The sequence below is a fragment of the Bombina bombina genome, chromosome 7, assembly GCF_027579735.1.
Source record: "Bombina bombina isolate aBomBom1 chromosome 7, aBomBom1.pri, whole genome shotgun sequence".
NCBI classification, from domain to species: Eukaryota; Metazoa; Chordata; class Amphibia; order Anura; family Bombinatoridae; genus Bombina; species Bombina bombina.
This window is the reverse complement of record NC_069505.1, coordinates 585,501,137-585,520,264: the sequence shown is the minus strand read 5'-3', so window position 1 is coordinate 585,520,264 and position 19,128 is coordinate 585,501,137. Positions and strand designations below refer to the sequence as shown.

Sequence of the window (19,128 nt, the reverse complement as noted above, 5' to 3'; positions counted from 1 at the left end):
AATAGTAAGTATTTTCCAGGGTTTGGAGCTGAGATATCTTATGTTTTGGTGTAAAAAGGAGAGTAAACGCCTCATAATTAGAAGCTTTTCCTGCAGTCTGGCAATAAACTAACATACCTGGTAAGTTTGAAAATATATTGAATACATTATTACATTGTTTTCTGCAAAAAATGTTCCCATTTGCCCCCCCAGAGTGAGTGGAATGCATCCTGTAGGATTTAGAATATTAAACCTGCAACATATTACAAAGTGATTGCTTATTCAGTGCAGGAGTTCCATTTATATCTGTTCCTTATTGGCTACATAGAGAAAATAAAATAAACATACTTTCAATTTTCAAGGTGTGTGTCTCAGTCTAAAAAAAATGTATATATTTTTCTTAAAAAAATTACATTGTTTATTTTGTAGGCGGATCTTTAGCAATTCTTAAAGGGACGTTAAACAGTGCCTACATGCCAGACATAATCATGTATTCAAAAGCAAAAAATTAGCCTTAGTATAATATGTAGATGTATTTTTTTTTTTTTACAATTCTCTTTAGTTGTTTAAATATTGAAGAAAATGTAAGTGTAAAGGTTTAGTCACTATGTTTGAACTAGTTTTCTAATTATCTCTGTGCAAGCAAAACTGTGTGGAACCCCTTTTAGATTATCCTGGGTTTCACACAACCTTGTTTGGACAGTCTCTCTTATTGCTGGTTTTCTGTTCCTAATGGTCTTCCGCAAAGGAAACCGATAAGGGGCAACCTAAGTACAAACATGGTGGCGCCCGTTACTTTTTAGAAACTCTGTGGAATTTAGAAAACCAACAATGTTCAGAGTTAAATTATAGGAAACTGGGACAAAATAATTAAACATTTTATACTACAATCTCATACTGTTTAATCCCTTTAAACTCATTATATAAAAATTGTTTTATGTCCCTTTAAAATAAACCTTTTTTTTCCTACAATACAAAAAAATAGTCAATGATTTAACCCTTTCTCAGCCATTTTATTGTTTTTATTTCCATAATATATGGTGTTAAAAAACAGATTACAAACATTCACAACCTAATTACAGAAAAAAAAGACGGTGAAAAAAAAAAAGTTGACCAATATACAACATATTCCACTCTTGTTACCTTTTTTTCAAGATCTTTAAGAACTCATAAGGCTATCGAGGCACATGGCAAACAATTTATACACTATCGTGTGTCTGTTATATACATTCTATTGGGTCAGGGAACAATGAAAAAGGGCTTGTTTGGTACAAAAATAAATCTATACAATTTTTTTCGCTTTTCATTTTTTTTCCAAATCACTTATGACGTCTAATCACGTCTGATTAGTGTTTTTTTGGGATTGGAAATAGTCGTCAGGTTTCCTGTAAAATAAAAATAAAAATGCCATTTAAATTTGTTTATTTATATATTTATATAGATCACTCATTCTGTATTTAATCCACAAACTCTGTTTTAATTCGACATACCTGCTGACCGTTTTAAGATTTTTATCGTCCAGACTGCGGAATTTTTAGACCAGTCTGTGAAGAACCTGTTTGTGTAGAAAACAATAATACAATTCAGCGTTTGTCAATTTTCTTTGTATCGTTATCTAATGCTATGTCTGAAATGTAACGAATGGCCCTTTACGCCGGTTCAATTTGCGCCGTTTCAGAATAACAACCTTTTCTTCTGTTATGTGTGATCAGTCCACGGGTCATCATTACTTCTGGGATATTAGCTGCTCCCCTACAGGAAGTGCAAGAGGATTCACCCAGCAGAGTTGCTATATAGCTCCTCCCCTCTACGTCACCTCCAGTCATTCTCTTGCACCCAAAGACTAGATAGGAGGTGTGAGAGGACTATGGTGATTATACTTAGTTTTTAGAACTTCAATCAAAAGTTTGTTATTTTACAATAGCACCGGAGCGTGTTATTACCTCTCTGGCAGAGTTTGAAGAAGAATCTACCAGAGTTTTTCTTATGATTTTAACCGGAGTAGTTAAGATCATATTGCTGTTTCTCGGCCATCTGAGGGAGGTAAAAGCTTCAGATCAGGGGACAGCGGGCAGTTGAATCTGCATTGAGGTATGTCGCAGTTGTTATTTTCTGAATGGAATTGATGAAAAAATCCTGCCATACCGTTATAATGAACATGTATGTATACTCTACACTTTAGTATTCTGGGGATGGTATTTCACCGGAATTACTCTGTAAAAGTACATTAAACCTTTTATTAGGTATTTTTCATGTTAAACGTTTTTGCTGGAATGTAGAATCGTTTGCATTAATGAGGTACTGAGTGAATAAGTATTTGGGCATTATTTTCCACTTGGCAGTTTGCTTGTGTTAATTATGACAGTTTCGTTTCTCTCTCACTGCTGTGTGTGAGAGGGAGGGGCCGTTTTTGGCGCTCTTTGCTACGCATCAAAAATTTCCAGTCAGTTTTTCTGCATGATCCGGTTCATCTCTAACAGAACTCAGGGGTCTTCAAACTTCTTTGAAGGGAGGTAGATTCTCTCAGCAGAGCTGTGAGACTTATATAGTGACTGTGATTTAAAACGTTGTTTAAAATTTAATTAGTGTTATTTTACTAATGGGAACAAACCTTTGCTAAAAAGTTGTGTTGTTTGTTAAGAGTGATGCTATAACTGTTTTTCAGTTCATTATTTCAACTGTCATTTAATCGTTTAGTGCTTCTTGAGGCACAGTACGTTTTTATTAAATAAAATTGTAACCGAGTTGCATGTTTATTGCTAGTGTGTTAAACATGTCTGATTCAGAGGAAGATACCTGTGTCATTTGTTCCAATGCCAAGGTGGAGCCCAATAGAAATTTATGTACTAACTGTATTGATGCTACCTTAAATAAAAGCCAATCTGTACAAATTGAACAAATTTCACCAAACAGCGAGGGGAGAGTTATGCCGACTAACTCGCCTCACGTGTCAGTACCTGCATCTCCCGCCCGGGAGGTGCGTGATATTATGGCGCCTAGTACATCTGGGCAGCCATTACAGATAACATTACAAGATATGGCTACTGTTATGACTGAAGTTTTGGCTAAATTACCAGAACTAAGAGGCAAGCGTGATCACTCTGGGGTGAGAACAGAGTGCGCTGATAATTCTAGGGCCATGTCTGATACTGCGTCACAGCTTGCAGAGCATGAGGACGGAGAGCTTCATTCTGTAGGTGACGGTTCTGATCCAAACAGATTGGATTCAGATATTTCAAATTTTAAATTTAAATTGGAAAACCTCCGTGTATTACTAGGGGAGGTCTTAGCAGCTCTCAACGATTGTAACGCTGTTGCAATACCAGAGAAAATGTGTAGGTTGGATAAATACTTTGCGGTACCGGCGAGTACTGACGTTTTTCCTATACCTAAGAGATTAACTGAAATTGTTACTAAGGAGTGGGATAGACCCGGTGTGCCGTTCTCACCCCCTCCAATATTTAGAAAGATGTTTCCAATAGACGCCACCACACGGGACTTATGGCAAACGGTCCCTAAGGTGGAGGGAGCAGTTTCTACTTTAGCTAAGCGTACCACTATCCCGGTGGAGGATAGCTGTGCTTTTTCAGATCCTATGGATAAAAAATTAGAGGGTTACCTTAAGAAAATGTTTATTCAACAAGGTTTTATATTACAACCCCTTGCATGCATCGCGCCGATCACGGCTGCGGCAGCATTTTGGATTGAGTCTCTGGAAGAGAACCTTAGTTCAGCTACGCTGGACGACATTACGGACAGGCTTAGAGTCCTTAAACTAGCTAATTCATTCATTTCGGAGGCCGTAGTACATTTAACCAAACTTACGGCTAAGAATTCAGGATTCGCCATTCAGGCACGCAGAGCGCTGTGGCTAAAATCCTGGTCGGCTGATGTAACTTCTAAGTCCAAATTACTTAGTATACCTTTCAAGGGGCAAACTTTATTTGGGCCCGGTTTGAAAGAAATTATTGCTGACATTACAGGAGGTAAGGGCCACGCTCTACCTCAAGACAAAGCCAAAGCTAAGGCTAGACAGTCTAATTTTCGTCCCTTTCGGAATTTCAAAGCAGGAGCAGCGCCAACTTCCACTGCACCAAAACAGGGAGGAGCTGTTGCTCGTTACAGACAAGGCTGGAAGCCTAATCAGTCCTGGAACAAGGGCAAGCAGGCCAGTAAACCTGCTGCTGTCCCAAAGACAGCATGAACCGAGGGCCCCCGATCCGGGACCGGATCTAGTGGGGGGCAGACTCTCTCTCTTCGCCCAGGCTTGGGCAAGAGATGTCCAGGATCCCTGGGCGCTAGAGATCATATCTCAGGGATACCTTCTAGACTTCAAATCCTCTCCCCCAAGAGGGAGATTTCATCTGTCAAGGTTGTCAACAAACCAAATAAAGAAAGACGCGTTTCTACGCTGTGTACAAGATCTATTATTAATGGGAGTGATCCATCCGGTTCCGCGGTCGGAACAAGGACAAGGGTTTTACTCAAACCTGTTTGTGGTTCCCAAAAAAGAGGGAACTTTCAGGCCAATCTTGGATTTAAAGATCCTAAACAAATTCCTAAGAGTTCCATCGTTCAAAATGGAAACTATTCGGACAATCTTACCCATGATCCAAGAGGGTCAGTACATGACCACAGTGGAGTTAAAGGATGCTTACCTTCACATACCGATTCACAAAGATCATTACCGGTATCTAAGGTTTGCCTTCTTAAACAGGCATTACCAGTTTGTAGCCCTTCCATTCGGATTGGCTACGGCTCCAAGAATCTTTACAAAGGTTCTGGGTGCCCTTCTGGCGGTACTAAGACCGCGAGGAATTTCGGTAGCTCCGTACCTAGACGACATTCTGATACAAGCTTCAAGCTTTCAAACTGCCAAGTCTCATACAGAGTTAGTTCTGGCATTTCTAAGGTCGCACGGATGGAAAGTGAACGAAAAGAAGAGTTCTCTCTTTCCTCTCACAAGAGTTCCATTCTTGGGGACTCTTATAGATTCTGTAGAAATGAAGATTTATCTGACAGAAGACAGATTAACAAAGCTTCTAGATGCATGCCGTGTCCTTCATTCCATTCAACTCCCGTCAGTAGCTCAATGCATGGAGGTGATCGGCTTAATGGTAGCAGCAATGGACATAGTTCCCTTTGCACGCCTAGATCTCAGACCGCTGCAATTGTGCATGCTGAGTCAGTGGAATGGGGATTACTCAGATTTGTCCCCCACTCTGAATCTGGATCAAGAGACCAGAAACTCTCTTCTATGGTGGCTTTCTCGGCCACATCTGTCCAGGGGGATGCCGTTCAGCAGGCCGGACTGGACAATTGTAACAACAGACGCCAGCCTTCTAGGTTGGGGCGCTGTCTGGAATTCTCTGAAGGCTCAGGGACAATGGAGTCAGGAGGAAAGTCTCCTGCCAATAAACATTCTGGAATTGAGAGCAGTTCTCAATGCCCTTCTAGCTTGGCCCCAGTTAAAGACTCGGGGGTTCATCAGGTTTCAGTCGGACAACATCACGACTGTAGCTTACATCAACCATCAAGGAGGGACAAGAAGCTCCCTAGCAATGATAGAAGTATCAAAGATAATTCGCTGGGCAGAGTCTCACTCTTGCCATCTGTCAGCAATCCACATCCCGGGAGTGGAGAACTGGGAGGCGGATTTCTTGAGTCGCCAGACTCTTCATCCGGGGGAGTGGGAACTTCATCCGGAGGTCTTTGCCCAAATACTTCAACGTTGGGGCAAACCAGAGATAGATCTCATGGCGTCTCGCCAGAACGCCAAACTTCCTCGCTACGGATCCAGATCCAGGGATCCGGGAGCGGTTCTGATAGATGCTTTGACAGCACCTTGGAACTTCAGGATGGCTTATGTGTTTCCACCCTTCCCGCTGCTTCCTCGATTGATTGCCAAAATCAAACAGGAGAAAGCATCAGTGATTCTAATAGCGCCTGCATGGCCGCGCAGGACTTGGTATGCAGATCTAGTGGACATGTCATCCTGTCCGCCTTGGTCTCTACCTCTAAGACAGGACCTTCTGATTCAGGGTCCATTCAAACATCAAAGTCTAACTTCTCTGAAGCTGACTGCTTGGAAATTGAACGCTTGATTTTATCAAAACGTGGTTTTTCTGAGTCGGTTATTGATACCCTGATACAGGCTAGGAAGCCTGTTACCAGAAAGATTTACCATAAAATATGGCGTAAATACCTATACTGGTGTGAATCCAAAGATTACTCCTGGAGTAAGGTTAGGATTCCAAGGATATTGTCTTTTCTACAAGAAGGTTTAGAAAAGGGTTTATCGGCTAGCTCATTAAAGGGACAGATTTCAGCTCTGTCCATCTTGTTTCACAGGCGTCTGTCAGAAAATTCAGACATCCAAGCCTTTTGTCAGGCTTTAACTAGGATCAAGCCTGTGTTTAAAACTGTTGCTCCGCCATGGAGTTTAAACTTAGTTCTTAACGTTTTGCAGGGTGTTCCGTTTGAACCCCTTCATTCCATTGATATAAAATTGTTATCTTGGAAAGTTCTATTTTTAATGGCTATTTCCTCGGCTCGAAGAGTCTCTGAGTTATCAGCCCTACATTGTGATTCTCCTTATCTGATCTTTCACTCAGACAAGGTAGTTCTGCGTACTAAACCTGGGTTCTTACCTAAGGTAGTCACTAACAGGAATATCAATCAAGAGATTGTTGTTCCATCCTTGTGTCCAAATCCTTCTTCAAAGAAGGAACGTCTTCTACACAATCTGGATGTAGTTCGTGCCCTCAAGTTCTACTTGCAGGCAACTAAAGATTTTCGCCAAACTTCTTCCCTGTTTGTCGTTTATTCTGGACAGAGGAGAGGTCAAAAAGCTTCTGCTACCTCTCTCTCTTTTTGGCTTCGTAGCTTAATACGTTTAGCCTATGAGACTGCTGGACAGCAGCCTCCTGAAAGAATTACAGCTCATTCCACTAGAGCTGTGGCTTCCACTTGGGCCTTTAAGAATGAGGCCTCTGTTGAACAGATTTGCAAGGCTGCAACTTGGTCTTCGCTTCATACTTTTTCCAAATTTTACAAATTTGACACTTTTGCTTCTTCGGAGGCTATTTTTGGGAGAAAGGTTCTTCAGGCAGTGGTTCCTTCTGTATAATGAGCCTGCCTATCCCTCCCGTCATCCGTGTACTTTTGCTTTGGTATTGGTATCCCAGAAGTAATGATGACCCGTGGACTGATCACACATAACAGAAGAAAACATAATTTATGCTTACCTGATAAATTCCTTTCTTCTGTTGTGTGATCAGTCCACGGCCCGCCCTGTTTTTAAGGCAGGTGCATATTTTTTAAATTATAATTCAGTCACCACTACACCCTTGGTTTCTCCTTTCTCGTTGGTCTTTGGTCGAATGACTGGAGGTGACGTAGAGGGGAGGAGCTATATAGCAACTCTGCTGGGTGAATCCTCTTGCACTTCCTGTAGGGGAGCAGCTAATATCCCAGAAGTAATGATGACCCGTGGACTGATCACACAACAGAAGAAAGGAATTTATCAGGTAAGCATAAATTATGTTTTTTTTCAGTAATGTGACTGCTATTGAAATGCTTTGGAAAGCAATGCACTAATTAAAATATCCAGTAGGTGGAGCTGTCCGCTTGTTTTGCAGCAAAGTTATGCAACTTAACAGCCTTTAATTGATCTGTGAACACAGATCAGACCAGATCTATCGAGCAAAATTTAGCAGGCACTTCCCTATTATCTTCCTGTCCAGCAGATTCAGATGAGGGTGCCTAACTGCCTATTAATCACTGCAGATTGAAATGCATAGAATAGGTGCAGACCCAATATTATCGAACATGCTAACAATGCAGAGAACTGATTGCAGAAAAATGCAAGTAAAAAAACGTTTTTGTTCATTAATCTTAGTTTGATGATGATCCAGTCTGATGTGTAATTACTTTATTAGGTGCTGTTTAGCAAATGTTTTTGTTAATTAAACTTGGTTTGATGATGATACAATCTATATTATTAGGTTTATAATGCTGTTTAGCATTTAAAGTCTTCATTTCAAAGCTTTAAAAATAATGTATTAGGTGTTACTTCTGACAATTTTAAGAGGGGCCTGGAACCTAACTCCCTCACCTCCCATTGACTTCCATTATAAACTAGGTTTCAATTTACAACCATTCCTCCTGGAACCTAATCCCGGAGTAAACTGAGGGCTACCTGTATTATGCAACCCAGGGATGGCTTACTGACAGTGCAAGGGCCACACACAACCCTGTTCGTTAAAGGGATAGTCTAGTCAAAATGAAATGATTCAGATAGAGCAGCAACTTTTTAATTTACTCCTATTATCCAAATTTCTTTGTTCTCTTGGTAACTTTATTTGAATGTAAGCTAACCAGCTGGCCTATTTTTGTTTCAGCACCTTCGTAGCGCTTGTTGATTGGTGGCTATATTTTGACACCAATCAGCAAGCGCTACCCAGGTGCTGAACCGAAAATGGACTGGCTTCTAAGCTATACATTTCTGCTTTTTCAAATAAAGAGACCAAGAGAAAATTTGATAATAGGAGTAAATTAGAGCAGACAATTTTAATCAACTTTCTAATTTATTCCTATTATCAAATTTTCTTCATTCCCTTGGTATCTTTATTTGAATGTAAGCTAAAGAGCTGGACCATTTTTGGTTCATTTGAATCACGAGAGAAAAAGAAATTGGGTTTCATATCCCTTTAATGTTTTTGCGGATGCCCAAGAAAAAGTAGAAATATGAATGTGTGTTTTTGTGGCCCCAGAAAAAAAAAAGCAGAACTAAAATTGGACCCTTTGGATTGGAGACAATTCTAAAGAACTATCTGGAGAGAAGCTCAGCAAACACAGAGGGTACCCTGCAAGGTTACCTACATTTGGCCACTGTATTTGTGTGTTTAATAGCCATAAATTTATATGCAGCCAGTAAAGTCAAAGTTAACAGCTTGTACGATTGACAGAGCATGCAATTTTATTCCCTTGGTATCCTTTTTACGGAACTAGCTGCTGATTGGTGGCTGCACATATGTCTCTTGTGATTGGCTCACCAATGTTCAGCTTGCTCCCAGTAGTGCATTGCTGCTCCTTCAACAAAGGATACCAAGAGAATAAAGCAAATTTGATAATAGACGTAAATTGTAAAATTGTTTAAAATCGTATTCTCTATCTGAATTATCGAAGAAAAAAAATTGGACTCAGAAGCGATTTATTATTTTATTTATAAAAGGTTACACAGCACTAATTAGTGGAAATGAATTTTGTTTACATTAGTTATATCAATAATTGACAACTTCCTAACACATTGCATTTGTAGATCAATAATTTTGAAACCTTAAAGGGGCATGAGACTTTTTTTTATGATTTGGGTAGAACATACAATTTTAAACTACTTTCAATTTATGTCTATTATTAAATTATTTATGCCTATTATTACATTGCCTTATTCTCTTGTTATCCTTAGTTGAAGGAGCAGAGATGCACTACTGGAAGCTATATGAACACATATGAGCCAGTGACAAGAGTCATATATATGCTGCCACCAATCAGTAGCTAGCTCACAGTAGAGCATTGCTGCTCTTGAGCTTAATTTTGTATTCTATTCAACAAAAATACCTGTCACTCAACCAATTGCATGAGAGCAGGGCCTGTCAATCACCCTTAACAAATGACTAATTGGTCTCTCCACCTCTGATGTGGCCAAGAGTCTAAAGAAGCAGTTTCTGCTTCTTAAATTTGTGGTTGCAGCTTCACTCAAGCCTCAAAATCTGCAAATGCATTGCAATTTTATTGTTTTATTAATGATCCACCATGTAGCTACTGTTTCAATTTATTATTTAGATTAGTCACTTACCAGAACCTCCAGTGCCACCACCAGAGCTACCTCCGCCTCTTATTGGTTGGTTGTTGCCTGCTCCGAAGATGACAGAGCCTTGTCCTTGACTTTGCATTGAACCTCCAGTGCCACCACCAGAGCTACCACCACCACCTCCTCCTCTTATTGGTTGGTTGTTGCCTGCTCCAAAGATGATGGAGCCTTGTCCTTGGGACTGTTGGTCATATGAGGAGCCTCCACTAACTCCTCCGGTCCCTCCTCCTCTTATTGGTTGATTATTGCCAGCTCCAAAAATGATTGAGCCTTGGCCTTGGGACTGGGAAATTTGAGAGGAACCTCCACCAACACCAGTTCCTCCTCCTCCTCTATCCGGCTGATTGTTGCTAGCACCAAATATTACTGATCCAGAACCTAGGAAAGAAAAGTAGATACACTTTTTATAGTTTTGGAACCTTCTGTTATTAAATGTTCATTCTTATTTAAAGGAAAGTTGTAATTAATATTTTCTGCATGATAATTTAATCCCCCCTACATTAAATGAGGTAGATGTAAAAGGGACAGTCTAACCAGAATGTGTATTGTTTAAAAAGATAGATAATCCCTTTATTACCCATTCCCCAGTTTGCATAACCAACACAGTTATATTAATATACTTTTTACCTCTGTGATTACCTTGTATCTGAGCATCTGCAGACTGTTCCTTATCTCAGTTATATTAATATACGTTTTACCTCTGTGATTACCTTGTATCTAAACCTCTGCAGACTGCTCCTTATCTCAGTTATATTAATATACTTTTTACCTCTGTGATTACCTTGTATCTAAGCCTCTGCAGACTGCTCCTTATCTCAGTTATATTAATATACTTTTTACCTCTGTGATTACCTTGTATATAAGAGACTGCTCCTTATCTCAGTTATATTAATATACTTTTTACCTCTGTGATTACCTTGTATATAAGCCTCTGCAGACTGCTCCTTATCTCAGTTATATTAATATACTTTTTACCTCTGTGATTACCTTGTATCTAAGCCTCTGTAGACTGCCCCCTTATCTCAGCTATATTAATATACTTTTTACCTCTGTGATTACCTTTTATCTAAGCCTCTGCAGATTGCTCCTTATCTCAGTTATATTAATATACTTTTTACCTCTGTGATTACCTTGTATCTAAAGCTCTGCAAACTGTCCCCTTATTTCAGTTATCAGATAAGAGGTGGCCTTCAAGCACTAAGATATTAGCTTATGAGCCTACCTAGGTTTAGCTTTCAACTAAGAATACCAAGAGAACAAAGCAAATGTGAAGATAAAAGTAAATTAGAAAGTTTTTTTTAAATTGTATGCCCTATCTGAATCATGAAAGTTTATTTTGGACTAGTCTGTCCCGTTAAGATTAAAACCTAATCTAATACAGCAGTGGGTGGTATCAGCTGAGTAATACTGATAGGTACTTCAAACTAATCTTCACTGCCTGATAAGTACCTACTAATATGAATTAGCTAATAGGTAGAAGGTACAAATGCTTGTTGGTCTTATAAACAGGAAGTGTGTTTTAGCCAATGAGCTTTAGTAGGAAGTACCTTTTACCCAATACGCATTACTAGAGGAATGGAACTACCTATCAACCAATAATCTTTAATTTAATAATCATAAAACCTTATTAGTTTATATTAAATGTAAACAACTTTTATTTCACAAATTTTCTGGGGAACAAAAAAGATATTACTGCCTCAGGAAACAGCATTTTGCCGAGAAACGCGTTGAGGGCATTTTAAATTGATTTTTACTAAGATTTTTTTATATTTTAAAAGGGACAATAAACAACTTGTAATTACAAGGCATTTCTGTTGTGTTGCTATAGAATAACATATCAGCCAAGTCTAAATGTTTATAAAACAAATTTACATCCCTTTTTCTATAGCAAAACTCTACAATTTGCCTTATTTGGACGAGCCAATCTGGACTTTAGTCAACAGATAACAAGGCTAGAGACTGTCATAAAGTTATTATAAAGTGCGTTATTTTGCCGTGGTTATCTGATAAAGCCAATTATGGACATATATGTAGCAGGGTTAGCCTTGATAAGTCAGCAGGGTGCTTTTAAGGTTCTGAGAATTATATATTGCTCAATTTTCAGCGCTAAATTACATGAAAAAGGGCAAAATAAATTGAAATGTATTGGAAAGTTGTTTTACTATGTGTATGTGTATATATATATATATATATATATATATATATATATATATATATATATATATATATAGTATAGTCTACAGGACACTACACTGCCCTTTAGAGCCACTAAAAAGTATTTCCCTTATCGGCCTGTTAATAGCTCAACCAGTGACTGACTCACCTCTCTTTACGTAGGGACAGTCCCTTAATTCTGGCTATTTAAAGTTAATTGAAGACTGTAGTTGACAAAATATGACTAGAGGAACAATAATTTAGTAAAATCCAGCATTAGTTATATAATATATTTGGCAAATGACTGCAAACTGAGAAATAGAATAATAAAGTATGAAAAGACCAAAAGTAAAATGCAAATTTTTTTCTTTCATGATTCAAATAAAGGATACAATTTTAAACATCTTTCCAATTAACTTTGGTTATCAAATTTGCTTTATTCTCTTGATATCCTTTGTTGAAGAAGCAAAGATTCACTACTGGGACTTAGCTGATCACATCAGATGAGCCAATGATCAATAGAAATTTATGTGCAGCCACCATTCCATACCTAGCACCCTGTAGTGCATTGCCTACCTAGGTATCCTTTCAACAAAGGACAGCAAGAGAACAAATTAAATTAGATAATAGAAGTGAATTGTAAAAACAATGAAAGAAAACATTGGCATTTTTTCAAAATCAAAACTCCTCAATGGAATGCGCTGCTAATTCTGTCTAAAAGACATTTGGACTACAATGTCCAGAATTCATTGCAAATCCAGAATCAGACAGATCGCCCTCCATTGTAAACATTTACCTAACAGAGAGATCTCATTATTTTAATGGGAGACAACTCACAGGGACGGACCCTTTTTTGTTAATAGAATATATTGCAAGTTTAGAGTGTGAGACAAACCTGAAACAAGTGATTATGTCTGTATGATTAAAATTAGATATTGGTTAAAAAGCTAGATAATCCCTTTATTACCCATTCCCCAGTTTTGCATAACCAACACCGTTATATTAATATAGTTTTGACCTCTGTGATTACCTTGTATCTAAGCCACTGCAGACTTCCCCTTTATTTCAGTTATTATGACAGACTTGAATTTTAGCCAATCAGTGCCCTCTCATAAATAACTCCACGGGCGTGAGCACAATGTTATCTATATGGGCACAGATGAACTAATGTCCTCTAACTCTTAAAAACTGTCAAACTGCATACAGATAAGAGTCTTAGAAATTAGCATATAATCCTACCTAGGTTTAGCTTTCAACTAAGAATACCAAGAGAACAAGGCAAATTTGATGATAAAAGTAAATTGGAAAGTTGTTTAAAATAACATGCCCTATCTGAATTATGAAAGTTTAATTTTGACCAGACTGTCCCTTTAATAGGTACCTGTTATTATTTAAACAACAACAAAATCCATAAAGCAATTCACACGTCTTAATGTTTTTTTAATTAGGGATATACTCTACTGTGGATTGAAAATACCTGAGCAGTAAATCATTAACCATTTGTGGGCATAGATCTATATTATTCTTAAAGGAGCATGAAACACAAATTTTGTTCTTTCATGATTCAGACAGTACATCATTTTTTAAGCAACTTTTCAATTTATTTCAATGATCATTTTATTCTCTTGGTATCTTTTATTGAAGAAGCAGCAAATGCACTACTGGGAGCTAGCTGAACACATGTTAAGATGATGACAGAAGCCTATATGTGCATCCACAAATTAGCAGCTAGCTCCCAGCTCCTGAGCCTACCCAGGTATGTTTTTAACAAAGATACCAAGAGAACAAAGCAAATTAGATACTAGAAACAAACTGGAAAGTTGGTTAAAATGTTATGCTATATCTGCATCATGAAAGAAAATCATTTTTGGGTTTCATATCCCTTTAATAAATTGCAAAGCTAGAATCAGACAAATCAAGAGTGTAGTTCCTATGTTTACTCACCTCCTGGTCTGTTTCTGCATCCAGGAGACACAGGAATATCATCCAGGTTTATTCCCCCTGCAATTAATTGCATATTTTAGTTCATTTAAAATAAGATGTGCATCCCTATAATAATAAAAAGTTACATAAATCTTAACATTTAGCAAAATCAGGGTATTCTTAATGGGTTTAAAATGGATAAATGGAGAAATCTTTTATGAATTTCTTTTGTGCTTAAAGTCTAGTTGGATTTAAGTTTGGGGATTTTATGAAAATTGGACCTATTGAGATATTTATATATAGAAAGCAAAAGAAAGCTACAATTTGAGTGTTCACATTGGAAAATGTAATACAAGACCCACAGTAGGAATCCGTAAGGCAAAAAGTCTTTATGGGATTCCTTGGGAAAGCCTTGTAAGACTATGTTGGTCTAGTTTATTTATATATTGTTTGTACATTGGATGTGCTATTATAGATATATAAATGGGAATTCTGTTGGCATGCTTCTTACCTGGCAGTCTAACTGGAGGCGAAGATCCAGCTCCAAAAATTACAGAACCTTGTTGAGATATCTGTCCTCCTCCTCCTCCACCTCCACCACCACGAACTGGTGGGATAAATTGTGCTCCAAAGATAACTGAGCCAGAGCCACTTGATCCTGCACTGCCTCCTCCTCCTCCACCACCAGTGAATGATCCACCTCCCCAGTTACTTCCTCCAGCTCCACCAGCCCCTCCAGAAGAGGAACCTCCCCGAATGATAGAACCTCCACCTCCTCCGCTGACTACTCCTCCAGAACCTCCTGTTCCTCCAGAAGATGAACTTCCCCAGCCTTGAGAGCCCCCACCTCCTCCTCCAGATAATTGACTTCCCCAGCCTTGGGAACCTCCTGTTCCTCCAGAAGAAGAACTTCCCCAGCCTTGGGAACCTCCTGCTCCTCCAGAAGATGAACTTCCAAAGCCTTGAGAGCCCCCACCTCCTCCTCCAGATAATTGACTTCCCCAGCCTTGGGAACCTCCTGTTCCTCCAGAAGAAGAACTTCCCCAGCCTTGGGAACCTCCTGTTCCTCCAGAAGATGAACTTCCCCAGCCTTGGGAACCTCCTGTTCCTCCAGAAGATGAACTTCCATAGCCTTGTGAGCCTCCACCTCCTCCAGGTTGATTTCCCCAGATAATAGCGCTTCCACCTCCACCACCACCCCCAGATGAACCAGAACTGATGGAACTTTCTCGTATTATGGAAGAGCTTGAACCTGAATATATCACTGCAGAGCCACCTCCTCCACCTCCTCCTCCACCTCCTCCTCCTCCTCCTCCTCCTCCACCACCAGCTCCCAGCCAAGGATTAACAGCTCCTGAAGCTACCCCTGATGAACCAGAACCAGCACCAAATGCAACACCCTGTCCAGAGGAAGATCCAAAGGACTGGCCCCCACTAGATCCGCTACTCATAGAACCAGAGGATGATCCTCCACTTGATCCACTTGACATTGCAAAGGAACCTCCTTGTCCAGAAGAACCTATAATTTTTTATATTAAAAAAGGGACTGTTATAGATTCTAGAGTGTTGTATTTTAGATGCAAATACTATTAAATACATTAATGTCCTTTTAAATAAAAAGGGGAGTTGATCATCAGTCTTAAAATGCTCCTCATGCAGGGGAGCCAGAGAAAAAACCACTATCTTCTATCCATAAATATATTCTTTTATCCTTAACTTTATCAGTTGTGTATCAGATATTCCTATTGCTATGGCCATCTATGACATACTAAGCAACATGTTGAGAACTTACCTGAGGTGAAGCTGGTAATCTCGGCAAACCCTGGAGAACCATCACATATTGGAAATGCTGACATGGGGTCTATAAAAAAGAAAGAAATATGATAGCACCATCTTGATTTTTGAAAGGTGTTTCAATTTCTAATATCAGATTTACTGTGACCTACCTAAAATATAAGTCTTAAAGGATTACTTTCTGTTATAATTTTTAAGCCAAACAACTAACATATTAAAGTTAATAAACATTAATTAAAACCTACTGACCTATATTTTCTCCAAAACGAAGTTTCATAACTTTATAAAAGTTATATATTTTATTCCCCGATGATGTCACATTATCCTGCCCACTATTTTCAGCACTGTGTGTTCAAAATACTTAAACCAATGAAATTGTGTTTAAAGCGCCATTTTGAAACCTAGGTATTGTAAACGGATTGGTACAGAGCAAAGGATACCCACGGAGTGGGTTTGGAAAACAATTAATTTTGCAGACAAGATTTCTGATATACGGTAGAGATATGTTAATGAAATGCTATTGATAAAAAGTGTATTTGGGGTAGTTAGTTAGTAACAGGCATAGAAAATATTTACTTACAGTGGCCCTTTAAGATATATATTGCTAGGGGGCTTCTTAACTTCCTACTTATTATGGACTACACTGGAACGGTGTGCCTTTTCCCTTATTTGAGAAATGTTATTGATAAAGAAATATTTTTACATAAGGCAGTAAATGGTATCTTTGGGGAAATGAGCATTTTAAATTATGAATTGTGGATTTTATTAGAAATTACATGAAAAATCATTAAATACTTTTTTTTCCCTTTTTTTCTTTTAATTGGTTTTCAAATCATTAATAAATCAAATAAATGATGTTAAGTAAATTCAGATAGTATCATACAGAAATCCAATTTCACATCAAAATGAATTGTTATCTGCTAACCTCAAATTACATTCTTCCTTCCTTCCAAACAATCCTTTAATCTATCTAAATTTGCTATCCATCAACTAAGACCATCTCTATATCCATCAATCAGATACCTCTAGCAATAAAATGGTTAATTTCCTTAAACCCAATCTCTCCATCTACTAAGTTCTTAAATTAATTCCATCCTTGCTAACAACATTCCGAATCCCATCATGATTCAAATCTATCTATCAAACCAATAATTTAATTCACCAACTCCATCTTTCCATTGCTGCCTCTCTATATTTCTATTGTGAACCCACATTAATCTACTCAACCAATCCATTTATTCATCTGCTGAGTCCTATCATCCATCAAATTAATCCACCCATTGAATCAATTCATCACTAGTCAACTTAATTCTTTTTTCAATCAAATCATTCAATTGATAACTAAATCTTTATTTCCATGTATCATTCTAATCCTTCCATAATTTGTTCGTCAAATTAATCCATTCATCAATACAACTAATTGTTTCATTCAGACATCATCTTTATATCTTCATTATCTTAACTTTTCATAGCCACATAACCTGTCATTCCTCTTACCCATAAATAGGTTATTTGTTAAAGCTACAGTATATACAAAGAAAATATAACTTTATTTATACTGCAACTGGTCATTTTGTAAGTATGTACATTAATTACCTAAGCTTCCAGTTAGCACATAACTGGGGTTTCTGCAAGGCTTCAGTGGTGCAGCATCTAGAAGTTAAAAAAGAGAGACAAAGGCATTTTATATATGTATTTTTTTCTGTACATGTTACTTCCATTATTAGCATGACTTATGGGTAGACTGACATCTTAAAGGGACACAAAATAAATGCTAGATAGAATGATGCATTCAAAGAAAAGAATTGTCTGAGAATACCATGTAGATGTATTTTTAAAAGTTTCATTAGCTGATTAAATAGTGACAAAATAAGTGTAACGTTTTAGTGTCTATAAAACAATGGGAGCTGCCATGTTGTAACTTAGGTTACCTTCTCTGCTGTGGCCAATTAGAGACAGTTATAAATAGGTCACTAGAGTGTGCAGCCAATGGCTGTGCGGAATATAACAGTGTTCTGCTCTTCCATTTCTAACAGGAATTGAAAAGCTCACAAAGTCAGAATGGAATTAAAGGAAAAGGATACAAAATAAATAATGACAGTATATTGCAGTTTTTTTTATATATATATAGAGTTTATCAATTTATGTTACCAGCTCAAAGTGTTTAATATCCCTTTTAAGGGGTAGAAAGCATAAAACTGGAATGTGCATGGGTGCATTTCAATGTTGAATAAAACATTTTTAGACTATATAGTACTTCCATTAATAAAACTGCTTCTAGTAAAATGATTACTGCTTTTATTGGCATTCGCACATATGATGTGTCTCGTGCGCCAGCATTCGAATGCCACACCTCAGAGAGTCAGAAGTGGCTTGTATAAAACAAATGAAATCTTCTTCACTGGCACAAGACACCACCACTACCACCTCTCTGAGCAAGCATGCTGTTTGTATCTCGATTCTCTAGTCACATGTAGCATATGTGTGTATGCACGTGCCATTTACAAGATATTGCAGATCAAGATCATTTCTGTGATTCATCTATTAAAAAGTTGTGTGGAATTCATATTTGTAGTCGTCTTTGCTGTAGAGAATTAGATATAGATGTGCACTGACTTTGCTTAGATCAAAACAATGTCAGTGTAGCATATCCCATAATTACAGGAACATAAAATCCAAAAGTTTTCTTCTATGATTCAGATGATCTATCTATCTATCTATCTATCTATCTATCTATCTATCTATCTACTTCTATTATGAAATGGACTTTGTTTTCATGGTAAACTTAGTTGAAGAGAATATCTAGGTAGGCTAAGGCTTAGGAGTGTGCATGTGTCTGGAGTACTATATTGCATTAACAAATTAGATTATATAAGTAAATTGGAATGTTGTCTAAAATTGTATTCTCTATCTTAATCATGCAAGAAAAATTCTGGCTTTCACATTAATTTAATATTGCTGCTCAGTAATTTGAAATGAGACTGTAGAGTATTTAATTTATTACTGAATAGTGCTTAACCTATTACTGAATAGTGTTTAATCTATTACTGTATAGTGCTTAATCTATTACTGTATAGTGTTTAATCTATTACTGTATAGTGTTTAATCTATTACTGTATAGTGCTTAATCTATTACTGTATAGTGCTTAATCTATTACTGTATAGTGTTTAATCTATTACTGTATAGTGCTTAATCTATTACTGTATAGTATTTAATCTATTACTGTATAGTGTTTAATCTATTACTGTATAGTGCTTAATCTATTACTGAATAGTGTTTAATCTATTACTGTATAGTGCTTAATCTATTACTGTATAGTGTTTAATCTATTACTGTATAGTGCTTAATCTATTACTGTATAGTGTTTAATCTATTACTGTATAGTGCTTAATCTATTACTGTA

At 37.6% G+C, this 19,128-nt stretch overlaps 1 protein-coding gene across 1 annotated transcript in view; it reads right to left on the bottom strand.

Moving 5' to 3' along the window:
- Window positions 1–971: 971 nt before the first annotated feature.
- Window positions 972–19,128, bottom strand: part of LOC128636601 (loricrin-like) — a 20,537-nt gene continuing 2,380 nt past the window's right edge. The window contains exons 2-8 of the mRNA XM_053689594.1: window positions 17,321–17,377; window positions 15,723–15,791; window positions 14,442–15,449; window positions 13,952–14,008; window positions 9,839–10,231; window positions 1,470–1,534; window positions 972–1,364 (exon numbers count right to left, since the gene is read on the bottom strand). Coding sequence (XP_053545569.1) covers window positions 1,491–1,534; window positions 9,839–10,231; window positions 13,952–14,008; window positions 14,442–15,449; window positions 15,723–15,791; window positions 17,321–17,377 — 1,628 coding nt within the window. The 3' untranslated portion in view covers window positions 972–1,364; window positions 1,470–1,490. The remainder of the gene's footprint in view (window positions 1,365–1,469; window positions 1,535–9,838; window positions 10,232–13,951; window positions 14,009–14,441; window positions 15,450–15,722; window positions 15,792–17,320; window positions 17,378–19,128) is intronic.